At 51.9% G+C, this 27610-nt stretch overlaps 1 protein-coding gene across 1 annotated transcript in view; it reads right to left on the reverse strand.

Moving 5' to 3' along the window:
- Positions 1-6995: 6995 nt before the first annotated feature.
- GRB10 (growth factor receptor bound protein 10) overlaps positions 6996-27610 on the reverse strand; it is a 177119-nt gene continuing 156504 nt past the window's right edge. Inside the window, exons 13-18 of the mRNA XM_008703457.2 lie at positions 20244-20321; positions 19331-19447; positions 18437-18503; positions 18160-18247; positions 8758-8851; positions 6996-7502 (exon numbers count right to left, since the gene is read on the reverse strand). Of these exons, the coding sequence (XP_008701679.1) occupies positions 7356-7502; positions 8758-8851; positions 18160-18247; positions 18437-18503; positions 19331-19447; positions 20244-20321 (591 nt within the window). The 3' untranslated portion in view covers positions 6996-7355. The remainder of the gene's footprint in view (positions 7503-8757; positions 8852-18159; positions 18248-18436; positions 18504-19330; positions 19448-20243; positions 20322-27610) is intronic.

Consider the following 27610-nt stretch of genomic DNA (forward strand, 5'->3'; position numbering starts at 1 on the left):
AGGACCAATGTCAGATTTTTCTGGAAAAGCCCCATAGCTTAGGGCATAGTGAGAAGATTCTGTGTTTTCCAAAGAGCAGAAGTGTTGTAGTTGTTGTTGTTGTTGTTTAAATTTCGGTGAAGTCCAGCTTGTCAATTCTCACTTTCTCAGATCGGGCCTTTGCTGCTGTGGCTAGGAAGTCATCACCACATCTTATATTCATCTAGATTTTCTCCTCTGTTAGCTGCCAGGGATTTTATAGTTTTGCATTTTACATTCAGGTCTGTGGTCCACTTGGAGTTAGTGTCTGTGAAGGCTGTGAGGTCAGTGTCTAGATTCATTGTTTTGCATGCAGACCTTCGGTGGTTCCCCCATGAATAGCTGAAGAGACTGTCTTTGCTCCACTGGGTTGCCTTCACTCTTTGTCAAAGATCAGCTGAATATACCAATGGGGGTCTGCTCCTGGCTCTCTGTTGTGTTCCATGGATCTGTTCTTTCACCAGTAATACACAGTTTTGTTTGTTTTTTTGAGAGAGAGAGCAAGCGCAAGTGAGCGTGCACATGAGTAGGGGGAGGGGCAGAGGGAGAGGGAGAGAGAGAATCTCAAGCAGACTCCCTGCTGAGCTTGGAGCCTGATGCAGGGCTTGATCTCAGGACCCAGAGATCATGACCTGAGCTGAAAACAAGAGTTGGACACTTCACCAACTGAGCCACCCAGGCACTGCATTAATACACAGTCTTGGGGCGCCTGGGTGGCTCAGTCGGTGAAGCGTCTACCTTCTGCTCAGATCATGATCTCAGGGTCCTGGGATCGAGCTCCACGTCACGCTCCCTGCTCAGCGGGCAAGCTGCTTCTCCCTCTGCCCTTCCCCACACTCGTTCTCTCTCTAATAAATAAATAAAATCTTTTTAAAAAAAACACACAGTCTTGAATCGCTATAGCTTTACAGTGGACTTGGATTTGGGTGCTATGAATTCCCCAATTTGTGCTACTGCAACTCAGTTTCTCAAAGCACTGTTGGATCAAGAAATTGGTTGTGAAGGTGTCCTGACCAGCATTTTAAAAATTGGAGTAGAATCAAAGAGGCAACAGGGGCATTGCACCTGGTAAGGGCGATACTATTTTCTGAAACTCTTGTTTCCATTACTCGTGTGTATAATGTGCACGGCGTCACAGTAGAAATGTGTTTCTTACCGTAGGTCGTCATCAAGCTTCAAAAGCCACTACGGATACTCTCTTTTCATTGAAATAAAATTGGTCAAGATTTGTAAAATCTTAAACTGAGGATGAAACAATGGGCAAAAAAGGCCGAGAAGGCCACTAGGATGGGCCACTCCTATGTTTATTTTTTATTGAATTAAAAAAACGAGAGTCACGTGTTCCTAGCTATCTGTGGTTTTCCTTCCATGAGTTTCTTGCTTCCGTTTCCAGTATTATTTCCAGCTCAGGAGAGGGCCTGGCACGCCAGTGGGTCCTGAGGGCGGCGATGCACCCCTGCATGGGGACCCGCGGCCCAGCGCTCTTCTGTGGCTCTGACAGCTGACCAGATAGAGGGATCCGCTCCTCTACTTGCACACAAAGGACGGTCCAGGTACTGCGCTACAGGTGGCCCTTCCTGTTTGAACCTGAGCCTCTCCTGGGAGGTGGACAGAGTCGGTGTGGGTAGCCTGTCTTCCAGAGGGGACGGATGGCTGAGGCTAGCAGAGGGCAGGATGGGAGGGTGCCCCCGGGGGCTCAGGTTGGCAAGGGGCTGATGCCTGCCCAGAGCCTTGGTGGAAAGCCCCATCTCTGCTATGTTAGGCCCCTGATGGGCTCTGTGGGTGACAGTGCAGATGACAACCTTACAGAGTGGACAGAGCCCCGTTGGAGAAGCGGGAGACGGACTCCAGGCCTCACTGCACATGACCTGGCTGTGCACACCTGAACCAGCCCCACCCAGCGGGGAGAGTGAGCAGCCTGGTGTGCCCAGGTGGGGGTGACAGCATGGGGACCTCTGGCACTGCACCGGGGGGCCGAACGGGGCCCATCAGTGGCAGCATGGGCTGGAGGCTGCCTGCGTCCTGCCAGGGCCAGAGCCTCCCTAAAGCCTTTACAGTTGTGCCGGTCCTGTGCTCCCAGGGGTGCTCCCACAGGTGCTCCCGGGGGCAGCTTCAAGGACTTCTATTTTAAGCCTCAGCCTTTCCCAACAGCCCACCAATAGCTCTCCACTTAGAAGCTCAGCAAGTTCCTGAAGGGTTGGGGAAGGATAAAAATAGAGCAGATGCATGCACCATAAATCTCGGGAACCATGCTGAGCTGGAGATGACCTCACCCACCTGCAGGGGCCTGTGAGCAAGCATTGTATTGCCACGTCAAAGACTTGAATTCCAAAAGCTTAAGAGGGGCCTGGAGATGTGTAGCCTCAAAGCTCCCAATGTGACTCTGATGAGTGGGTGGGTTGAATCCATCACGTCCCTTCACAGGTGTGTCACATGGTTCTCCAAGTTATGCCACTGAAACGTGGCCGAGGGCACAGGCCTGCTCCCTTGACAGCCTCTAGAATTCCGCTCCCCAGTAGGAGGCACCCTGAGTCACGTGGGGCCGGGTCCCATGGCACCTTCTGTCCTCACTGATCAGACACTCCGGAGTGAGGCCAGGAAGACATCCGTGTGGAGTCATCCTGAAGGTACCTATTTGGGAGGGAAGGGTCAGAAAGCAAGTCTGGCGCAGGTTGCGGAGCCTAATTTCACAGCAGGACTCAGACGGCCCTGAGGTAGGTCATCTATGTCCCAATCACCATAGGAAAACATCTCAACCAGCTCAGAAATACAGCACCGTCAGATTCTATGTAAAACTGAAAATAGTGTAGTAACAAGACATGAAGGCCACTTCACTTTTGGCACGAAATAAAAAATAATGCGAGTCCCCTCCCTCTAATTAAAAAAGAGCCCACAAAGTGAAATACTCGGGCATACTGCTGGTCGTCTGGGAGAAGCCCACAGTGCTCTCCTCGTGACGCCCGCCGTAGCTCACGAACAGTGTTCTGTGGGGGGCAGGTTTAAATCATAGAAACGCATCAAGAATGAGCCCTGTTTCCAGTGCGATCGCTCATACAAAACCATCTCTCAAGAAGCAGTGCATGGCCTGTTCTTACTCCTGCAGGGAACGAGGTGGCTGTGTCTTCGATGAGGACTGATGCGGTGCCTGCTTACACGCAGGGCCCTTGTGTGCAAACACACACTGTATATTTAGACACTAAAGCTACACCGTCTGGAGAGAGAATCACTAATGGCACGAATCTGGGCAATAGAAAATGGACCCTTCCCACTCGGGCTCGGTCCAGGAAATCTGCTCATGGAGCAGGTCGCTGTCAGATCGGGAAGCGTCCTCTATGTCAGGGGCTGGAGGACGGGCTACACAGACACAGCTGTTTTATACACAAGATGCGTGTCTGATGTGAAACCACTCATTCCATTGTAACTGGGAAGCAGGCTGGGCCAAAGGAAACGAAGGCAGTGCACAGTGTCCTTCTGTCGTGCAAAAAGGAAGCTAGTGTGTCTTACCTGGGGGGGGCACAGGTGTGACTTCAGAGGGGGGTACCCTTCACCTTGGGTCTGAGGCTGAGCTTTGCCCACTGAGAGCACCAACCAGACACAAGAGACGGACCCTCCTCGAGCTCATCCACTTCCGTGACGTAGGCATTCGCGGTCCGTCACCCAGAGCAGCGCTGTCCCACAGAACTTTCTGCCGTGTTGGAAGTGTTTTATGTCCGCACCGTCGATCGTGGTGGACGCTAGCCACCTGTGGCTGTTGAGCCCTTAAAAATGTAGCTAGTGCAATCTGAACTTAAATTTTTCATTTTATTTTTATTGATTAAAATTTACATTTAAACAGGTGTGTGTGCCTGGTGGTATCGGACAGCGCCCACCTAGAGAAGGCCGTGCTGTCCGTCTGCCTCTGGTCACCTTCACGCTCATCCTTCACATGCCAATCTCCCAGCTGGACTCAGCGCCGCCCTGGGCACCCTCTGCTCCAGCTCCTGCAGACACTTGGCACGTGCGTGGGCTTGAGTGTGTGGTTACCACGGGGTTTTTATTTTCTGAGAGAAGTGGTCATCACTCTTCTTTCAAAGAACAAAATTCCATAATTGCCCAAAATGACACTGTGGTAATTTGCAATAGAACCACCACGGGAACAACATTCTATCGCCAATTAATGTATCATTTGGGAATTTTGTCTGGAAGGTGTGTGTGACCAGAGGCAAGGAGAAGAGTCAGGCTCTCTGGTGAGGTCCTGGGGAAGCAGAGACACGGGGCGTCCATTCTCTCCTTCCTCCTGTCAGTTTGACTAGAAAACCCGGATCTGACCCACTGTCGTGGTCCCACTGCAGCACCCACAATGCACTGGATTTCTCAAATGCAAACTTTTATAAGAGTTCCTTGAGGTGTTTGTGAAACCTGAGTGGAGATTGGCTACCTCTGAAACACTCTGCGGTGGGGGTGTGGGCAGAAGAGGCCGCTGAGGCCATCCAGGCAGCGACACGGAGCCACCCGGCCCGCATGTCACGCGTCAACTCCTTTTCAACTAGTGTCTAACCAGTGCAAAGAAACGCACTGTTGCTATCCTACACTATCCTCAAAGTTTTCGGGGGCGGGCCTGCTGGAGTGTTCCAAAATACAGCAACAGACACACGAGCGTGGAAAATGAAGAACACGGTAGTAATGTTTATTTCTAATTACAAGAAACAGAACATCAGTCTCTCATTTGTACAAAAATACCTGAAAGTATACAATTAGGTTCACGAGCCGAAGAGCTATGTACAGAAAGGGGAAAAGCACGTGGAATAAGGGTTTTGTCTCGTAATACCATCTGCATTCCCTGAAACTGTTTATCCGTCAGGCCGTTTTACAGTCACCGCGCACTTGCCCGGTGACATCACGATCCGCCACGAGCAGGTCCTGCCCCGGACAGGTGTGCCAACTGGTCAAACCGTCAGGTATGAAGTGCAGAAAAGAGAAGACAAAACAGCTAGACTGAGGCACATATTTCTCCAAGTTTAGCGAATACAACGTTCTGGAACTCAAAGACCTAAGGTAACAGAGCTCACCTATTTCAACACCAATACCCAAAGCGTTGGGTATCCTTCCCAACTAAGTCCAGGCTGCTACGTGGGGTTTTCCTTTTAGAAAAGAAAATCACAGGCACAGAGAGAGAGACAGAGAGAGAGAGAGAAAGTCAACAGGCTCCAAAACGACCCTGAGCTGTTCCATTTACATTCATGTCATTTAAATACAAAAATAAAAGTCGAACGTCCTTCTGCCCCTGGTTGGCTGGGCCGGGCACCCGCATCCTCGAGGGGCTGGCTGCTTTCCGGTGGAATTTCCGGCCACCAGGCACAGGGCCTCCCACCCTCCACCCGGCATTTCACCGCGGCCGGAAGGTACAGAAGACGTCAAACCAGCAACACACAGACCATGAGTCAGAGTCCCGCTTTCAAGCTCCTTTTAAATAAAATGCATGTGTATAAATACGAGATGCTGGGGGTGCTGTCTAGCGGAGGGGACGTGAGAGTCTCATCCTACTGGTCTACGCACAGAGAAAGAGAGAAGTCGAACTGCTTTCAGGTTCTACTTCCAACCAGTGAAGAGAAAAATGTCTAACAGTGTAACCGAAACACCGGTCCGAGGGGGAGCGCCCTGGAAGCTTGTGGCCAGGCAGGCCTCGGGAGTCAGCCGACCGTCGGCGGTCTGAAAGATGAACTGGCTACGAAAGGAAGAAAACGCGACTGAGCGTTTACGGTTAAAAACGTTTTACTAAAAATTCTGCACTTGTGTAAGTAGACATTTTGTGGAAAACAAGCAGAGTGAGGACTGTAAACTACAATACAGTGTTTCTACACCCTCGAGGTCTTAGAGCACAGCGGTGCCACCGAGGCAGGTCCCGTGGGTCCCACCTGGGCGTGAGCTCGTGGGGGGCACAGCGGTGGGGCAGAGTCAGGCACCCGGGGGGCCAGTCCTGTGTGGTGACTGATCTCCCAGGCCTGTCAGGGGAGACCTTTCTGCTTTGCACAGACCGCAGGTAAAGCTGTGGCCCTGTCACACCGGATGACTCAACTAAGGGGACGGGGCAGAGGGGGTGGGGGGCACAGTCCAGCCACCGTGTGACTCAGCCCCCGAGGGGGAAGCAGTGCTGTCTTGACCAGACTCTCCAATGCCCACAATGGTCGTGAGGTACTTCTGCGTGCCAGCCCGCCGAGGGGGGCTCCGCCTGGGCTGGCTCGTGGGGCTTTTCAGCAGGACGGAGGTCATCAAGCGAGGACCTTTCCGTGCCGGGCTGCAGACGTGCCCTTTCCAATGTTTACGTCTTTATCACCATGGAAACCCACCGGCTACCACTGGCAGCCAAGCAGGTCCTGTTTTCCTTTTAGATCCTTTAACCCCGAGAGGAACAACAGCCAGGAAAGGCCCCAAGCTACCGTGGGGGTGGGGGGTAAGGCAGTGATCTTTCTAGAACAGGCTGAGAGGGAGCGGTGGACACTGGGCGCCGGGGGGAGGGGTCCCCAGGGACACTCTCCACGTCCAGCTAGAGGTGAGGTCACTCAGCCCTGCTGTGCAGTGGGCCAGCGAGCTTTTCAGAGCACCCGGACCTCTGGAACTATGAAGGACACACGCGCAATGGGTGTAGGGGACATCTGTGCACACGGCAGTGATTGGCAGACGTGGGTGCCTGTGTCCACACCACGGGCCCAATGACTACCACAGGTGACACCTTTTATTTAAAACAAAAAAAGCTCATCAAGTATTCTGGGGAAGGCTGGGGGTGGTTTGTTACCTGGGAGCCAAAGCCGCCTCCGGTCACCTGCACAGGGTGGGCACCACCCTCTGGAAACACCTGGGGGCCCGGATTCAGTCTCTGGAGTCTGCCCCCTCGCCGCGGTCCCGGCGTCCCCACGCGCACGGAAGAGCCGCACCCCTCCTACCGGGGCCGAGGGCAATATTGAAAACAAGGAGTGCAAAAAGTGATCGATACAAAAAAGTAAACATACCAGTTTTAATTGTCAAGATTATTCCAGGGCAAGAGTTCATTTCCAATTACGTGTCTCGGGTTCTCGTTCCTATGTGGCCCAGCCAAGACGATTGATCCAGTTTTTTCCTCCGATTTGCGTTTGCTCTCTCCCGCCTCCCCGATCTGGCCGGCGCGGAGGGAGGCGGTCCCGTGGGATCCGCAGCAGCAAATCATTCCGTGAGTCCAGCCACGAGTCCATCCTGGTGGGTGGGCACCGACGGACCCTGCGCCCCGGAGTGCAGAACAGACGTGTGTTCTTGGCAACGCACAACCCCCCGTCCCCGTTCCAGTGTCAGCTTCCTCCCGTCTTCAGCCAAGAGTCAGTGTGAGGTCACAAGGCCACTCGGATGCAGTGGTGCTTCAGTTTGCAAGGCAGGACTCCTTTGTTGAGCTGGTAAAAGTCAACGAGCTGGATCAGGTCGGAGAATTTGGTGTTCCCGTCGTCAAGGCTGAAGAACATCTGCCCGTCATCCTCGCACTAGAGGGACACAAGAACACACGCCGAGTTAGGGGCCACACCCCTGGGGACAAAGAGCACGACAATGGGGTCACTGCAAGGGACCGGGGAGGGCAGGTAGGAAAAGGGCTTTCCCAGGTCCTGCCATGTTGGGTAGCTATTTCCACCAAAATGGAGGGACCCCACGGTACTTTCCAGAAGGAGCAACATTCCTAAGGCCGGTCTGAACCCAGAGAATGTTAAGTTCAAGGACTGCGGTGCAGTGCGAAGGGGCCAGTCGCACCACACCACAGGCATGGAGCTGGTTGGCTTGAAACCTCTCGTGATGAATAAACTCAGAACCGCTTCCGAAGTCCAAAATACTGCCAGAGGCACCAGGGGACCTGTTGTTTTCCAGTCTTGTTGCTCTCAAGCCTCCAGCTACTATCCTTCTGATGCTTCCAGAACTTGGGGTTATTTGGGAGAATGGCATTACCCACTCCACCCACCATAAAACGGCTTTTCACTTGATTTGAGGCTCTGAGAAGGAGAGCGTCTGTGTCAACAATATAACGGGGGCGGACAGAGCAAACCGTGAAGGAAGCGCCTCCCCCCCCCCCCGCCCCAATGGGTCGAATCCCAGGTTGGCGCAGAATGTTCTGTGGGGTCTGGGAAGCTGGCCCAGGACAAGCTTCTGAGAGCCTTGGCTCCTCCATCTGCCTCATGGGCAGAGCGAGGGCATCGTCGGGACGCAGCTGGAAGTGTGGGCAGCACAAAAGCTAACCGGGCTGCCCTGCACTCCCTTCCCGCTCCTCCTCCTGTCCCTGCGGGATTCCTGAGACGCTAACGTCCTGGGCTCAAGCAGGCTTCAGAAACACCAGGTGCAACGGTGTGCAACAGGTGCAGGCCTCCCGGGGCTTTCCTCTGCTACTGGGCAGAGTGGCTCTCTGAGGGGAAAAGACCTCACCACCCTCTTTGGGCAGAACATGGCCTGGGTTTGGGTCCCACAGGAAACATTTCAGGAACGTTATTAGCCGCAGAATATATCAATTGTATGAAACATCTGATGTCAACTTTGTATATGTTACCCCCCAACCAAACGGTGAATTCTGGGAGGTGTGTTCCCAATTTCAAAGAACAAACCTTGCAAGGGACTCTGGGAGGCATGTGCCTGGTCAGCTTGGCCCTGTCTGACGTTGAACGACCTGTAGTTTGGTTAGTTTAGGATCTGAAAATTGCATTCAGAATAAACCCAGGAAACAACAACAGGGCACAGTGAGAAGTTACCAATACTTACAGGTAAGATCTGGAAATTTTTAATTTTCTGATGATGACAGAGTGTGAGCACAAAAGCCTTTGGATTGCTCTGGCTGTCTCGGAGGAGAAATAGCCTGGGAATGGAAAAAAATCAGCTGATCGTACATTTTGAAAGTCCAGACTTGAGATGCGTGTCTGTATATTTGCACACATGCACACACTCACCCACACCCGCATTTCCCTGCTCCCGAGGATAAGACAGGCTTGCAGCCACGATGGTTTAGGATGCCTGGGCATCTGAGGCACCTGTGGACTGGTTTCTGAACGTCATTTTCCACTGAAAGGACGCAGGGCCACGGACAGGCAAGTATACGACACATCGGGAATGGTGTGTGCCGGAAAGTCATGAAGTTCAGAGCTCAAAGGGTCATGACCCAGGAGGCAGCATCACAGTAACTATCAGAAGCGATCGATTATAACCCAGAGGAAAAAACAGGAACCCATGAGCATATACAGATACTATAAATAAATGAGCAAGTAAATTAAGAGAGGAGAAGAAAGGGATCTTCCTTAGAGCAGAAGGGCAGCTAAACACACAGGAAGGGATGAAGGGTCCTCGAATGTCTGGCAACGGCCGCGGGTTACCACCAAATAAGCAGATCGTCCATGGGAGCGGACGTCAGCGGATGAAATTTGATGAGAGGCAGAGAATTTTCATTCTCAAACCATCACCCCCTAACTTATTTATTACAAAGGGAAACACAGCGACTGTCCTTCGGAGAACCCCGCCGATACTGTCACCACCTGGTATTTGAGGCACCACCACCAGGAACGAGACAATCCGCCGACCCTGCCCAGCCAGGGGTGACTCCGTGTCCCTCCCTGCAAAGTGATGACTCGGCCGATCCCCGAGCACCCAGACGCACCCACGCCAAGGTGCACTCTGCAAAAACTGGCTTCTTTGTGTCACAAGTGTCCACAAAGGACAAAGGCTAAAGACACGTGTCCCCATAGAAGTATTCAGAATTAAGACGTTGTTTTCTTTTTCCATGAAGGACGTAATAGGAGCCACTGGCAAAACCGGAGTAAGTGTGTGCCTTGGAGATCAGAACCACATGGATGTTAAACTTCCCAATTTTTAAAAAATTTTATCTATTTAATTGATCTATTTTACCTATTTATTAAACAGAGGGGGGAGACAGATCTTGAGCAGGGGGAGGGGCAGAGGAAGAGGGAGAAGCAAATCCCTCGCTGAGCAGGGAGCCCGACGCAGACTCCATCCCAGGACCCTGAGATCACGACCTGAGCCGAAGGCGGATGCTTAACCCACGGAGCCACCCGGGCGCCCCTACCTACTTCCTGATTTTTACAATGATACCATGGTTATGGAAAAGAAGTCCTTGTTCTCACAAATTTTCTACTGAAATAAGCAGGAAACAAGGGACCTCATGCTGTCTGTAACTTACCTCCCAAAGGGTTCAGACAAAAAAAGGAGGGAGGGATGGAGGGAGATTATGATAAAGCAAATGGGCCGCAGTGTTGACAGCTGGGGTAGCTGAGAAAACGCATAATATGACGCTGGCAACTCTCCCACAATGCGAATATATTTCAGGCTAAAAAGTACATAAAAATCCGAATAGCACAAAGAAGTAGAAATCTTCACTCTTTCGCGAGCGCAACCGGCCTTCGCTGCGAAGACAGCTGTACCTGAGACAGGAAGAGAGAAAAGCCCCAGAGCCGGAATCCACGTGACAAAGAGCCCCGCTTTAGCCCTAGGAAAACCAACCGACCAGCACCAGTGCAGCCGTCCTTTCCGGACTCCACTGTCAGGACGGAAAGCAGCTAAACAGGACGGCAAAGGCCTGTATTAAAAAGGAGAAAGGTTTTTATCTTGATGAAGTCCCACAAGTTCATCTTTTCTCTTGCATTTGGAGATGTCACATCGAAGTCTTTCATCCATTTGGAGTTTATTTTTGTGTATGGTGTGAGAGAGTGGTCAAGTTTCATTCTTTTGCATGTAGCTGTCCAATTTTCCCAGCACCATTTATTGAAGAGACTGTCTTTTCTCCATGGGATGTTTTTTTCCTGTTTTGTCAAAGATTAGTTGCTCATAGAGCCGAGGGTCCATTTCTGGGCTCTCTATTCTGTTCCATTGGTCTATGTGTCTGTTTTTGTGCCAGTACCATGCTGTCTTGGTGATCACAGCTTTGAAGTAGAGCTTGAAATCTGGCAATGTGATGCCCCCAGCTCTGTTTTTCTTTTTCAACATTTCCTTGGTGATTTGGGGTCTTTTCTGGTTCCACACAAATTTAAGGACTGTTTGTTCCAGTGCTTTGAGAAATGAACTTATAGGACTTCATCAAGATAAAAAGCTTCTGCTCAGCAGAGGTAACAGTCAAAAAAACTAAGAGGCAGCCCAAGGAATGGGAGAAGATATTTGCAAATGACACTACAGTTAAAAGACTGGTATGCAAGATCTACAAAGAACTTCTCAAACTCAATACACGAGAAACAAATAATCAAATCAAAAAATGGGCAGAAGATATGAACAGACACTTTTCCAATGAAGACATACAAATGGCCAACAGACACATGAAAAAATGTTCCAAATCATTAGCCATCAGGGAAATTCAAATCAAAACCACATTGAGATACCACCTTATGCCAGTTAGAATGGCAAAAATTGACAGGGCAAGAGACATGCAAGTTGGTACAGCCACTTTGGAAAACAGTGTGGAGGTCCCTTAAAAAGTTAAAAATAGAGCTACCCTATGACCCAGCAATTGCACTACTGGGTATTTACCCCAAAGATACAGACACAGTGAAGAGAAGGGCCATATGCGCCCCAATGTTCATAGCAGCATTGTCCACAATAGCTAAATCGTGGAAGGAGCCGAGATGCCCTTCAACAGACGAATGGATTAAAAAGATGTGGTCCATACATACAATGGAATATTACTCAGCCATCAGAAAGAACGATTACCCAACATCTGCAGCAACATGGACGGGACTGGAGGAGATTATGCTAAGTGAAATAAGTCAACCAGAGAAAGACAATTATCATATGGTTTCACTCATTTATGGAACATAAGGGATAGCAGGGAGATCGGTAGGAGAAGGAAGGGAAGAATGAAGGGGGGGTAAACAGAAGGGGGAAATGAACCATGAGAGACTGTGGACTCTGGGAAACAAACCGAGGGCTTCAGAGGGGAGGCGGGTGGGGGATTGGGATAGGCCGGTGACAAGTATTAAGGAGGGCACGTATTGCGTGGTGCACTGGGTGTTATACGCAAGTAACGAATCATGGAACTTTACATCAAGAACTAAGGATGTACTGTATGGTGACTAACATATCATAATAAAAAATTAAAAAAAATAAAATAAAAAGGCGAAAGGCGTTTTATTTTACTACAGGGCTTCTCAGAGCCTTTAAATGGGAATATCCACTGTGGGCACCTAGAGGCTTGGAGCGCAGTGTTCTCCAGTCCTGCATGACCACCCCCCTCTCTGTCCCAGCGTTCCCAGGAGGCACGTTCTTCTGAACACCCTCTGGCAGACACCAAGCAGAGCGGAGTCCCAGGACTCGTGGGGCGGGCCCCGTGTGGGGGGTAGGTGTGGGGCGCCTGCCACGCAGCACCGCGAAGGGGCCAGGGGGTCTCGCCCCTCTCCTGGGCAGTGCCGCACACCCTGTTCGTCTACCTCAAGATCTGCCTTCCGGCTTATTTCATTCCAACCCATTCATTCTGGGTTACATTCTGGGTTATATATAAGCAGAAAACCAGGAGCTGCCTGGACGCCAGGCTGTCCGACAGGAAAAGCTGGGCTGTCCCTCTCTGTCCTGTCACCTTAGGTAGCTCCTGGCCACTTCCTGCTGCAGACAGGTGCATGCGGAGCTGAATGTGACCCCGGGGCAGCCGGAGCAGCCGGAGCAGCAAGCAGGCACCGCCAGGCGATACGGCCAGGTCAAGAAATCTGGAACACGGGGACCCCTGGGCGGCTCAGTGGGTGAAGTGACTGCCTTCGGCTCAGGTCATGATCCCAGGGATCGAGTCCAGCATTTGGCTCACTGCTCAGCGGGGAGTCTGCTTCTCCCTCTGCCTCTGCCCACCACTCCCCTCTGCTTGTGTGCTATCTATCTCATTCTCGCTCTCTCTCTGGCAAATAAATAAATAAAAATCTTAAAAAAAAAAAAAAAGACAGAAATCTGGAACCCAGCACAGGAAGGAAAGCTGTAAGGACTGGGTTTGGGGGGAGCTCTTGCAAATGTGCTCACTGGCGGGCTCTGGAAGCAGAGAGGGGCCTATGCCTGGGGCTGACAGCGGTCCACAGGGCAACAGGGCTCAGGGGCACGAGTGAGGCTCTGCGCACTCATCAACTCGTGTAGTCCCCGCAGTGACCCTGTCATTGTTCTCATTTCAAGATGGGGGAAGTGGGGCGCAGAGAAGTTAAGCAAACTCCCCAGGGTCACACAGCCAGCCTTAGCCATGGAGAAACCCTGGCTTCCAGGATCGACAGGGCCACGGGTAAAATCTGAGGAGGTGTGTACAGACGGTACCTCCACGGCTGGTGAGTGCTGTCAAGGTGCTGATTGGGGCGATGTGTTAGCCCTGGGACAGGACCCCTCTCCCTGCCTTGGGGGGGGGGGTGGAAAAGCTGCAAAGACCTCAAATCTGGACAAAGAAGTTTCCTTCCACCCAGCGGAGGACTGGTGTGCTCCCCTGGGCTCACCAACAGCACAGAGCTGGAGAGTGGGGGCTGCAGAGGGGCGGGTGGGGCTGGACCTGAGTGTGAACAAGGCCGGGGTGGGGAGGGTGCGGGACAGAGCCGGGAATGATGCAGAAGATGACATGAGCTGTCAGAGGGTATTTGGCAGGGGGGACCGCAGAGCTAGAGCAGCCCTTGGAAAGAGCCTTCTCTTCCAGGTTGTGGGATGGGCTGTGGGCGGTGAGAGCGGAAGGAGGCGGGCAGCAATTTCAGTGCACCCTGATACCGGGGATTTCAAAGACCCCTCCAGGGTCGACTCCAGGCTCCGTTGTCTCCTCCTGGCCCCTCTTCCTAACTCCCTATGTCATTTGAGGCTAAGGCTGACTTTCAGTCACTTTCTCTGCATTGCTAGACTCTCTAAATTGGCTTCCTTTCATTATCTCTGCAGGGAGCAGTCAAGATTAGGAATTGATTATTTCATTTACCTTGTTTTCCCAACACATTTCCACCCTAAGTGCCCAGGAATTAATGGAAGTTTGGCCTCACTGTGATGACACCTGAATGGGTCCTATTATCCTGTTCTCGGTTTCTCCAGCACGCCACCACCCTGACATCAGGACTGAAGATTACCCCAGAGAGAAAATCCTGCTTATTCATGGGGCAAACACCAGCAGGAGGGCTGGTTTGTGGGAGGAAAGGTGACAGAGGTTATGCTCATCCTCGTCTCCAGGCCTGAAAGGACAGAAACCTTGCCAACAAGGATTCCAGGAAGTGGTGAAAAGACAAACATGTTTTGTTTTGTTTTTTTAAACAGGCGCAGACATGGGGCGTCTGGTGGCTCAGTCGGTGAAGCGTCTGCCTTCAGCTCAGGTCATGAACCCAGGGTCCTGGGATCGAGTCCCACATCAGGCTCCCTGCTCAGTGGGAAGTCTGCTTCTCCCTCTGCCTCTCCCCCAGCTCGTGCTCTGTCTCAAATAAATAAATAAAATCTTAAAAAACAAAACAAAACAGGTGCAGACACACAATTTAGTGGCCCGAGTGTGCCGAATGATCGCACGGCTCCCACGCACAGGGGCAGCCCCTTTAAGGCAGAGTGGGCCTGGCTGGGCCTTGTCTGGGAATCACAGGGGGACTTCCTCAGTCACACACATCTCCACGTGGCCTCTGAGGTTCCATCCACTCCACAGCGACCCAGGTGCCACCATCACGAGTGGCCATGATGCCAAATCCCATCCCCCTGGAAGCTTCACTTTTATGGCACTATGATACCCCCTGGCAAGTGAACCACTGGGCTTCCCTGGAACGGATCCCACGGAAACGTGGTGACATCATCCGAGCATCGTGGGGCTCCCCTGTGATGCAGCTCGGGGCTGAGGACGGGTCCAGTCTGTGCAGGAAGCCCGGGACCCCACACACACCTGAACACAAACAGTGTCACTGTTGGGTTTTCCTCTCCTTAGGCGGGGGCAGCAGCCATCAGACAGCACAGGGTAGGAGGACTCATTTCTAATGCTTTAAAAAAGGGCTGCTGCAGGACAAGGGTGACCTTTCAATAAGTACTTTGGAACAATGTTATACCCGCATAGGAAAAATAAATAGGACTCATTCTTTACACAGCATCCCAGAATCAATAGGTTCTGAATGCCTCTGGGATCCAGACAAACAAAAATGAATACACGGACAGAAAAAAACGGAGAAAAAAGACAGAGGGAAAGAAGAGAAGCAACAGGAATTCCTAGAACAGAAAGGAAACAAACTCCTTTACGATTTTGGAGCGGCCAAAACAAACATGACAAGGACTCAAAAGTCCAGAAGGAAAAGGGACACAACTGATAAATGTGACCACATAAAATCTACGTTAAAAAGTCTGTATAACCTAAACCAAACAGGAAACAAACACAAGCCACGAGCAAAATCAAAACGATACATGGTAACATAGGAAAGGTTTGCAAAAAACCATACTGAGAATACAGGGCAAAAGATATAAACAGACAGCTCAGAATGGCAAAAAAGAAGAAACGCCTGAGGTCTTAATCTTTGGAAAGAGGCTTGGCCTCCCCAATGACAGATGAGAAAGACAGACACCCCCTCGCAGCCTGAGGGGCCGTGGGGAAGCTGTTGCCCACACACGTCTGGCTACCATCAGCAGCAGCGGAAATATGAAGTGTTAACAGCGCCCCAAATGTCCTGATGTCAGCCAGGGGGCCGGGGGACCCTCCCATAGCAGGTGCAGGCTGTACCTGTGTTTCAGGTGGGGCCCAGCAGGAGGCAAATACGCTCTGCTTACATTCACACTGAAAACAACGGGAGGAGGAAAAGACCCCATAAAATGGGTTCCTATCGTGGGGCAATTGCGGCGGGCAGGAGAGAATCCACAGGGAATCCGCCTGGTTTCACTGTTCTTACTTCGACACTGGGGGACTGTTTTATATAATGTAACGGAAAGCATTAAGCCAAAGAGAAAACAAATCAGATCCATGGAAAAACTGAAAGCAAACGGAGACAAATGAACCTCACTGAGTACGTCATGCTTTGCTGTTAGAACCCCGGAGAGGAAATGCTTTAAACGTGGTGCTTGAACACGACCTGCTCGGAACGTGCCTTCGGTATTACAAGGACCACATGAATATTTTCCAGATGTGGTAAGACAAAGGGAAAATACGTATTTATAAACAATAACGTCTTTAGTAACATTTTCGGAGTAAGAGAAGAGAAATACAGTAAAATCAAGTAAAAACCTTGTAATCTTCCAGCTGATTTGGCGGTTTATCAATGTGAACCCCATAAAGAAAGGGTTTCAAATTTTTATTTTTCCACTGTAAAAAAAAAGAAAAAAAAAAAAAAAAGCCTCTGTTCTAGCTCTGTCCCTGGAAAAAACCTACAGGTTGTGGTGACCAGACACCATTTTCCACTAGAAAGAACGCGGCTCTGAAGAGAAACGTTTGCGGGAGCTGAACGCTCTCTTGTTACACCTGGAATCCAACACTGTTCGTGATGGATCCAAAGAACTCAGGAACCAACTTGAAAAAGGCCTGCTGGCCAAAGACAGGGCACACTGGGCATCGAAAATACTAAGTGTTGACTGAAATTAGTCCAATGCTTAAGAATCGATGTACATAATCACAGTTTAAACGAAAAGAACTCATTTGTCACTACAGGCAGGTGGTAGAAGACCCATCGTTCTTCTCCAAACTGACCCTCACTCGAGGGAAACGCGAAGCATTCGGCTACCTCGCGGCTACAACTCACCCAGTCCCTCCACAAAACACGAACAGGAGGNNNNGGGAAAGAGAAGGAAAGCGGAGGGAGATCGTCATACCTGAGGAGGCTTATCCCCCAAATGCAGTTTGTTGGCCCCGATTTGAACCTACTCAATTTAAAGGTGTTTTTTTTTTTCTTTTTGCAATTAGGGAAATTTGAACCCAGACTGGATTTTAGATGATCTTAAGGAATTCTTGCTTATTTCTTTAAGAGCACAATGATTTTGTGGTTGTGTCAAAAGACAAGGGTGTTTATGTTTTAGAGACACACTAACTATGTTTACTGGTAAAAATTTAGAATGTCTGCGATTTACTTCAACATCTTCCAGGAGGAGGAGGGAGGAGGAGGGGCGGGGAGGAGCCAATCACGTGGGAAGGGACACAGACAAACTAAAATTAGCAAACTGTCAAAACCAGACAAGGATTACATGGGGGCTCACGATCCTCTTCTCTCCTGGGTACATTTTTATTATTATTTATTTATTTATTTATTTATTTAATTTATTATAATATTTTTTTATTATATTATGTTAGTCACCATACAGTACATCCCTGGTTTCTGATGTAAAGTTCGATGATTCATTAGTTGCGTATAACACCCAGTGCACCATGCAATACGTGCCCTCCTCACTACCCATCACCAGCCTATCCCATTCCCTCACCCCCCCCCCCAAGCCCTCAGTTTGTTTCCCAGAGTCCATAGGTAAATTTTTAAACTTCTATAGCAAAATTTTTAACAGATGAAGGGCAGGAACACCAGAGTGCGCCTCCTGCTGGGAGTGGGGAGCAAGGACACAGGTCTGCATCCATGCCCCTGGGCGGCCCGGCCCACGGCCACGGGAGCAAGGCTGCGGGGCGTGCATCAGCCCACAGGATATTAGCGCTGAGAAGGGCCTGTGCATCGGGACCCCTGCGACAGCCACGGTGTGAGTGTCCCCAGACTAGCCTGCTGGCACACGCCCAGTCGCCCCATCTCTGCAGCCAACAGCAACACCAGCCTCCAGACCCTGGAGGGAGGCAGACCCGTCCCCAGCCGAGCTGGCCCAGGTGAGGACACACTCCACCGACTCCAGACTCCAACCGTGGCAAATGATCCAGCTCTGTGGCTTGAAGCCACGAAGGTTTGGGGTTGTTTGTTCTCAGCAATAAATGATAAAATGTAAACAAAATCATATTTCTTCCGTGTGCCCCTGCCTTGCTAATGAAAAATTACCAGCTTGTGCTCTCGGTCCGTCTCAATTGCAACAGAGGCAGAAGTTCGTAATGGAGCATGGACAGGATGGGTAGCAATCCCTCTTCGGCCACTGGCTAGCTGAGCCCGCCCCGCACCACGCTGACCCTGAGCCACGTTCTCCCCTCTTTAAACTGAGACTCTAATGACTGCCCGCCATCCAGGATCTCTAGAAACCAGACAGAAGGTGCACGCAGTGCAACAGAACCTAGGCAGACGCCTGCTCTCCAGGACAGCGCTTCCTTACCCGTCCACCAGCCCCTGCTGCTTAATGATCCGGTGGGACTCCTCCCTGGAGATCCTGCCGTGAAACCAGTGCTGCGTCCTATGAATCACTGCGGGAGGGAAGAGAGAAGGAGGGCAGATCGGCTTCCCTGAAGGCACAGCAAACTGGCGATCTGCGCGCACGGCTACACCCCTGGGGGTGCAGGCAGGGCCCCGCCAGTCTGGGGAGGCTGGGGAGGGATGGGAGCGGTTTCATCTTCGTTGTGCATAAAAGTATCAGGCCGCCGGGCCGCACTTACCTGTACTTAGGGTGGAAGGGTGGAGGGGACTTTGGCTGCCTAGGATATTCATCCGTGTGCTTCGTTTCTGCGGAAGAAATGCCCGTGTTAGCGCTAAGACAGCAGACCGACACGGCCCACCAGCCACCGGGGACACACACGTCGGGGGGAGGCCTGGCTGGGGTGATGGGGCCCCTTCCGTGGAGGGACAGCCACCCAGCTGCCCCGTCTGACCACCATCGTGAAAACAGAAGCATCCGGGGAATCTGAATGATCCCAGGACTGACGCACACAGAAGACGCACACAGTGAAATTCCGGGTAAGTTCTGGGAGAAAAGCATGAGCTTCTCCACTGAAAACACTGTCCTTACAGAGTCTCCGGGCTGTGGGGACGTTCCTTTCCAACACGCTCTGAAGCTAAGGTTCAGGGACCTCTCTGGGCCAGAGCGGCGGGCTCGGGCTTTGTACGTTGTCTGCCAATCTCAGAGAATTTGAAATGAGGGTGACATTCTTCCATCGGGAGGTCAGGAGCATGAGCCTCCGACGGAAGAGACTGTCCAAGGCCACCAAGCTGGTTAGTGGTCGAGCCACGATGTGAGCGTCCAGCAGCCACATGAGGGTGGGCTCCGTGCTGTCCACACACGGCCACTGACCACCACCAGCAGGAGCAGGTATGTGTGGGAGCCACAAGGTCAGAAGGCTCTGCTCCTGCCCCACTCCTCCCATGGGAGCCGGGAGGGTCGTGGGTGCTGGCAACATGGAGGAGCCCCGAGCTGAGACTCAGAGGCCACCCTCCCCTCCCCAGCACCTCGCCCCCCTACGGCACCCACAGGGCCATTCTTCTTGGAGATCAGTGTGTGTGTGGGGGGTGCCACCCGCGAGGGGGCCTGTCCACGGGACTGGCTGTGGCCTTACCCTCCAGGCGTGGCCTTCCTCCAGGGCTGCGCTCTGGGCTTCGGCCGGGTTCTCGATCACTCTTCCTGTTTGCCCAGAAAAATCCATCGCTACGAGGGAGTTCTCAGAGACGCTGCGCTGGAAGGAAAGGCCACAAGTTCTTAAAATGTAGGGAACCGGGCCCCGGCGGCACTCGGGGAGGTTGGTGCAAAACCATCCTGAAGGAGGCCGGGAGGGGGTGACGGGAACACCCCGCCCCCCACTCTAAGGTTCAGGTGGAACTCAGTAGCAGGAGGGCCCTTGAGCTAAAGACGGCTTTCATTTCTCTTGAGGGGGTAAGAGACACTCTAGCCCCCTCGTGGCATCCAAATGCCACTGGAGGCCGTGGGGTGCCGCCGGGTTGGGCGGTGGGGCTCCTTGCAGGCCCCCAGCCTGTACAGGAACACATCAGAGAAGTGGAAACGCCGGGGAGAGCTCAGCCCTCACCAGCCACCAAGTCCCCCCCAGGGGCTCAGCTCCGGGCGATGTGCGGACTCTCCCCATGGACACCTGGCCTCCCCCAGAAAGGGGCCTGGAGGAGCTTCAAGGTCGTGTTTTGAGAGGAAAGTGTTCTTGCACCTCTGGGAAGGAGAGTACGTCCTGAGAACAAGGACACTCACTCCCAGCTCCAAGCGCTCACCAGGGAAGGCTCCAGCCTACCCGTGCCCACGGTGCCACGGCCGACCCGGGAGGGAGCTGGACTGGCCGGTGACAGTCCCTGAGCCCCTGAACAGCCAGAGGCTGGTGCAGGCTCCGTCCCCAGCAGTCACACCGCTGACCAGACAAACCCGGCTCCCCGCAGGGACGGGGCGCCACACACAGCCCGCTCCGGCTCCTGGCGACCACCCGTCCTGACACCACCCGCGCTCCGCTGTGACGCTGCCGCTGTACTCACCACCGGCGTGGAGAAGGAGGGGAGCAAGGCCTTCCGTGGGGGCGGGATCCTGAAGTTCTGGTAGAGCAGCACCCCGTACTGCAGGGGGAAGGCCAGCGTCAGCCGCGGGGCCCCAGGAGCCCCCCCAAGCCCCGGACACGGCAGACCCGGCAGGGAAGGACCGCGCGGAGCACCGAACAGGGAGCGATACCCCAGCCGCCGCCGTGAGCGCACAGGCTCGCTCCTGCATGACCGTCCGTCCCACCCCTACCCCCGCTCGTGACTGGCTTGCTCACGTTGGGTGGGCAAGGGAGAAGTAGGCAGTGACAACGTAATAATAAGATCGAGGGGCGCCTGGGGGGCTCAGTTGGTGAAGTGTCTGTCTGCCTTCGGTTCGGGTCCTGATCCCAGGGTCCTGGGATCCAGTCCTGCGTTGGGCTCGCTGCTCAGCGGGTGAGTCTGGTTCTCCCTCTCCCTCTGCCTCTCCCCCTGCTCGTGCTTTCTCTCTCTCAAATAAGTAAATAAAAAATCTTTAAACACATAAGGAAAAGGACCGAGCACCACAGTCACCCTTACTGCGTGCTGCTATGGGCCAAGCACTGCTCCAAGCACTTTGTTCCCTTTACCACTCTCCACATGAGGAAGTGTGTCCTTTATCCCCATCTTACAAGTAACAGACGGAACAGGGAAGTGAGGCAGGGTGTTCAAGGTCATGGTAAAGTAAGGGTCTAGATTCGATTCCCCACCGGCAGTCCACGCTGCCTGGTCAATGAGTGCCTGGGCAATGAGCGGAGTCCGCACACCCGCCTGCGCCCCGGGCCCCTACTTGCCCACATGGAAAAGAAAGAAGGTTGGGCAAGGAGACACAGTTATCAAGAGGTAACTCATTTCCAGCTCTGACCCTACAGGGTACCCTCCAGTGTCCGGAACAGAAGTGCTGGGACACCACCAAGAGGTCTACCATGCGTGTGCTGATGCTCCCAGAAGACGGGGGATGGGCTACGAGAAACACTGGTGAACTACTGGCCCAGCATTTTCCAGAATGGATAGAAAGACGACAGGGTACAGGTTCCAGGGGCTGGCTACCAGGGAGAAACCCACGCCCAGGCACATCCTGGCACAACTGTGGAAAACAGAGACAGAGAGACAAACACAAGCGGGAAGAGCGCACGCCACGGTCACAGAAGCCACACGCGGAGGACAGCTGAGTTCCATGGACACGTGGAGAGAAGGCAGTGGAATGGGCCAGGGGGGTGGGCGGAAGTGACCCCACGGTCCGTGGACAGTTCCCTCAACAGTGGAGGTGAGACAGAACTACAGCAGACAAACCCAACTCGGGCAATGGAAGCCGCTGCTGGCAGACCCACGCTGGGAGAACTCTGTGTACCTATGGTCCCTGAGAGGGACACAAAGCCAGGAGAGAATTGGTGTAGACATGCAGGGAATTCAAATAACGATAGAGTCTCTTCTAGGTCCTAAGTGGCTGGAGATACGGGAAGAACCAAAGTCTAAGACGAGATACTTCAAAGGCTTCTCACACCGGCCCAGACACGGTGGGGACACCTGGGCACGCTGGGGTCCAGCGAGGGGAAGGTGCGCACTGTGACTACCAGGAGACCACCAGGGAAGAGAGAAACAATGTGGACGGAGGTTAAAAATAGGAATAAAAACAACTGATGAGTCTCCCCTGACAAAAAAAAATATTGAAAATAGAGAAAAAGAAGCATACAGGCTGGCGGGACAAAGTGAAAACAAAGAGCAAGAGGCAGACTTAAGCACAATTATTAACAATCCACTGAAGGATATCCTTCCCAAGAAATAATGCCAATTAGAACATGAAGATGATCAGAGGGGAAAATACGGTTACGCCATGTTTGTCAGAGACGCGCCCTGAATACAAGGACCCGGAAAGGCAGAGAAACAGAGAAGAGGAGAAACCGTGCACACGCCACTCGAGAACGTGCTGGCGTACCTACAGCAATGTCAGGCGGTAAGACTTCGGGCAGGCAGCACTGATGCGGATGACAGAGCAGATTTCGGAAGGACCGAAGAATCGGTGTCAAGGAGGTGTCAATACTCTAAACCAGTGTGACCGGATAACACGCACCGTGCGTGTACGTGTATACGTGTGTGTATTCATCTAAGATGTGTCTGCGGGGTGTGCATGCACACACGTACGTGCAAATACTCTGAATCGAATAATTACACAAACGTGACAAACAGCAACTAAACTAGAGGCAACGTTTTAGTCTGAAACATAGCTGAAAATGTAAGGCTTAAATCAATGATCTAAGGATCTTTCAAAACGGTATAGAAAAATCATCAAACTAAGGCCAAAGAAAAAATAAGAAGGGAAACACACACACACCGTCTTCAGGATGACCCCAAGACTGTTCTCCGTTCCCATAACCCACTCAAAGGACTCGTCCTTGACCCAGGAGCTTATCTTTAAGTAGGTGTCAAACTGTTTTACTTGCATCGTAGCCTTTAAATATTATTTTTGCCTTCATTATTAAAGAAGTTATCTATTTCCCACACTTATTTTTTGCAGTTCCATGACTAGGAATTCTTGTTTTTCCCACTTTCACATAAATATTCCAGCCTTCAGAGCGGTAGTTTTATTGGTGTAAGTGCCTGACAGTTTTTAGATTATTAACCCTCCGTACACAACCTACAGTGCCAATTACTTAATATTATTTTCCTTTTTATTTTAGGTGAGTGGGTTTTAAAGACATACTTATGGTCCAATCAATCTTTTTCCTTTACACTTCCTTCTATTGCATGAAAAGAAGACTGCATAGCCATAGAATTATTCGCTCCCTTTTCTGGCAATATCTTTATTTCCTATTCATATCTGCTTGGATGCGACACCCTCAGACATTTTCTCAAAGGAGACAGGTGAGCAACAGCGGGTGTTCTGCATCTGTCTGTAGAGGGACCGCAGGGATGCTCCCACATTAAGGAGAATGGCGACTCTTGGCTCTAGGGACTCAATGTGTGCCATGTTGGAAAATGGCCTCCCCCTACGTGTTGTCCTATGGGTGGTGAACACAGTAACATAAATAACATGCCAATCCCTTTCTCTTGCAATGGACTTAAACATTTAACATTTACATTCTTTTTTTTTTTAATTTTTTTTAAAGATTTTATTTATTTATTCGACAGAGATAGAGACAGCCAGCGAGAGAGGGAACACAAGCAGGGGGAGTGGGAGAGGAAGAAGCAGGCTCACAGCAGAAGAGCCTGATGTGGGGCTCGATCCCATAACGCCGGGATCACGCCCTGAGCCGAAGGCAGATGCTTAACTGCTGTGCCACCCAGGCGCCCCTAACATTTACATTCTTAAGCAAGATAGAAGTTTATTTCCTTGTGTAAAGATTGCACAAGGGTTTGGGGTCACCATTCATATTACCAGGCTCAACTCCAGGAACACAAAGTGAGTACAAGATGTGTTTTCGACCTTGAGGGAGCTACGGTCTTGTAGGAGGTATACGAATAAGCCACAGTGTTATTCAGTTATTAACGGAGAGGAGAGGAAATCTGAGCAGGTTCTCGAGGGATGGTGTAGCCCCAGGAATAGGACGCTGACCAACATCTCCATGTGAGGTGCTGGTTCCCTGGTCTGTTACCGTTTGCGTGGCACAGAGTTTGTACGTTCCCGGAAACTTAGAGAAACTCATTTAAAAAAAGAAATGTGGTTATATTTTGCCTTCTGGATTTTGCAGTCAACTTTAAGGTTTCTTTTGTTTTTGCACACATTTTCTTTTGACTTTAGAACACAATAGTAGTTAGGGAAGCACAGTAGGTGTTTCCTCTCCTCATCTGAAGAGTTACTGGTTTTTATGCACCTTTGTTTCTACTCCTGATATATTTCACTCGTCCTCTCGTTTTGTCCTGCTCTCGTCGTTCATGCTGGTGTGGCCAGAAAGCCTGCCACACAGCACAGGGAGTGCAGGCAGGCGTGGGGATGGGGAGCGATAGCACAGGGCTGGGCAAGCAAGGGCTTCTGAGCAGAGGCGCTTCAGGCATCCTGCAGGGGGCGACTCTCTGACATTTAAACTGTCTCGGACATTTAAACTGCACGTGTGTGCTGGTACGTAGCTACAGCAGACCTTCCTTACAGAAACCCATGCTCATGAAGCCATACCTCCCTCCTGGGGAGGAATTTCTACGGCAGTTTCAGAAACTTCTAGAAGTGGGGGAGGAGATAATAGAGCACACTAACAAAGTTTAATGCTCCCCCCACAACCCCCTATGGCTATGAAATTATTTAACAAACCACGTAATAGGAAGGAATGAGGAACAGCAGCAGATACTACCCACTGGCTTTCTCCCCTAAGCATATCTGAGGACAGCAATGCCCGTCTTCTATGTAGGCTCAATCAAGCTCCTCTTTAAAGAGGATCTGTGATGGTACTTAAAGGCACAGAAAGGTCCTTGGTTAATTCAAAGTAAGATGTTCCTCTCCAACAAGCCCTGAGACTTTAATACAATGCAAATTGCTATTGCAATATTAGGCATCACTCAGGAGTGACTCCTGGATACACCGGGGTCAGCAGAAAGCCAATGCTTCCTCCAAGTGAGGACACGTACGTCTGACCCCCTTCTGGGGAACAGGACAGTCTGAGGGCTAAAGCTCGGGGGACCTGCCATCACTTAGTACTGACAAGACCTCCTCTGGTCAACCGTAAAAAGGTGCAGCCCAATGTCTCGTTAGTCTGCGCTGGCGAGATCCCTGGGTCTCTGTCCCAAGACCCAGACTCTCTGAGGTCCAAGCCCGCATCCCCTGACCCTGCTGCCCCTGGGTCGATGCCAGCCTTGCCCAGGACACAAGGCAGACAAGAGGGAAGAAGAACTTCAAAAAAAAAAAAAAAAAAAGAAAGAAAGAAAGGTCACAGCCAGACACAGGAGTTTGGGTGGTTCCTGCTGTCACTCAGCTCAATTTTTCTGAGCATCTGTGATGTTCTGAGTGCCAGGCAGCCCTGGCTCTCTGAGAGGATACAGGGGGACACCAGGCAAGATGACGTCCAGACTGAGACCTGGCAAAGAGCAAGCATAGGGAGGGCGGATGGATCAACCATCTCCCGGTCAGGTCCCCGGTCAGGGAGACAGACAGTGAGGGACCTGAGTCTATGCTCACATCCAGAGCTTGGGACGGGAGCTAGGCTGAGAGAACAGGAGGCATTTTATAAGGTCTCCCCATGGCTTCAAACGGTCCCAACCCCCGGAAGAAAATACACCCCATTCTGAAGGTAACATCAGAGTGCAAGGTGAGGGGCAATGGTCTTCTGATTACGCTTCCCGCTCTGAGACCAAGACAATTCGAGACAGGACAGGGAGTGGGGAGGGCGAAGTAAGGAATTCTCACGTGGGGTAAAGTCTATCAGCCTGCTCGGTGGTGGCAAGACACTGTGGCACATAACCAGCTGGGACCAAAGGCACCAGTCAGCTCTGCGTCACCTGACACTGGCTCAAGAGCCCGTCGCGGCCATATTGCAGTGGCCGTTAGGTCCTGCCCCAGCTCCTTCAGGAATGGCACTTTGGGATGTGGAGTCTGGGGCTGATTGGAGGCAACAGGGCCATGTGCAGACATGGATGGGTGTCCCCTTCCTGCTGGCTCTCAGGAAGGGCAGCGAAGTGCCGTGGCCAGCTCTGGAGCCCAGTGTTGGGTTCCGGAGCCAACTGTGCGCAAACCAGCAGCCCCCCAGCCCCGGCCCCGGGGGCGGGACGCGACGGGCTTCAGGTCTGTCATCGGTCCAGTGAGACGATGACAGCATGCACGCCGCCCAGCTGTGGCGAGGGGAGGGGCCACAGGGTAGAAGTGATGAGCAGCGTGGCCCACAGCAAATGCTCAGGAACGTTCCTAATACTATGCTAACATCCGACGGGACACATTCCTGTTGGCGTGAATAATAACGTTGGACGTTACCGTCATTGCTCATTCTGCACATTTCCCTCCCTGTGCCTGGTCCTCCTATGCCAGTGCCCAAGGACAGTCCTGTTCTGTCCTGTTCCGTCCTGTCCGCCGGCCCTGCTTCCTCATGCGTGAAGCCGAGGGGGAGACCTCATGAAGCACCGAACCCACAGTGTCATAGATGTGCTCCCACTTCCTCTTCTGCTTTTTCCAAAATATTCTATACACCCGCAGAGCCAAAAAATCACACAAATACAGAAACCATTCAAGGTGTCCCTCCCACATCTGCTCCCGTGTGTGTGGGTCCGTGCCCGCCCTCCCCCAGCAGTCCCAGCGAGTGCTCCCGTGCACACCAGCTATCGCACACATGTATTTCAGCTTCTCCTTTCCTTGCTCCTGCAACAAAGGTAGCACTTTGCTTTTTAATTCTTAACAATATATCCTGGGAATTTCCCACAATACACTCCAGAGAGAACCTCGCTCTTCGGGTCACTGAGGTGTACTCCTCTGAACGGACATCCCGTAACTTGTAAAGCTGGCTTGTAAAGGAGTCGCCTCTGATCTACGATGCCCTGTACCAACACTAACGTCTCCTCCCTGGTTACAAAACAACATTTTACACTTAAACCTTCTTTGTTTTATCGGCAGCAAAAATAAAACAAGGCACGGGCCTGGGAAAGAGAGGCTTACAGGATGCCTACCCTTAGGGCTCATGTTCTCTGGCATCTCCAGGGGTCGTGGGCTCCGCCTCCTTCTCCGCCCTGACTCTCTGCCCAGCTGGAAGCTTCAGTGAAGGTTGGGGTTTTCGTAGAGATTCCTAGACCCTGGCACAGGTCGGCCACCTGACTGAACCAACTTCTCCTGACGCCTTGCCGTTCACCTTGCACAACCACCATGCACAGCCACTGTGCGATGCCCACGGACTTTACATACGTAACTACAGCCACGTGGGGCATGGATATACACAAGGGACATTCTGTGGGAACGCAAGTGAGGTGTTCTCTGCTGTCCATCCGGCGCCACGGTGAGCTGCACAGTGTGTCACGTTTCCCTTGTGGCCCCAGCTTTTTGGGAAGCTAAGAGCCTGATGCTCAGCCTCGGAAATCATTAACTCTCCTGACGAGCTATTTGCTCTCTCCCTGTCTCCTGGTCTGGTCTTTCTAGTCCTATTTCTCTAGGCCACGGGCTCTCAGCCGGCGCAGTGCCCCGCTCCCAGGCCCCCCGGGACATCTGGTCATATCTGGAGATGTTTTTGGTGGTCTCAAGTGGTTGGGGTGCTCCTGGCATTGGCAGGAGAGACCGGGGAGCTGCCCTGCATCCTACCAAGTCCCTGAACGTCAGGTGCCGAGGCCGGAAGCCAGCTGACTTTTGTTTTTTTAAGACTTTATTTATTTGACAGAGAGAGAGAGACAGCCAGCGAGAGAGGGAACACAGCAGGGGGAGTGGGAGAGGAAGAAGCGGTCTCCCAGTGGAG

Source organism: Ursus maritimus, unplaced genomic scaffold, assembly GCF_017311325.1.
Source record: "Ursus maritimus isolate PB19 unplaced genomic scaffold, ASM1731132v1 scaffold_3, whole genome shotgun sequence".
Taxonomy (NCBI): Eukaryota; Metazoa; Chordata; class Mammalia; order Carnivora; family Ursidae; genus Ursus; species Ursus maritimus.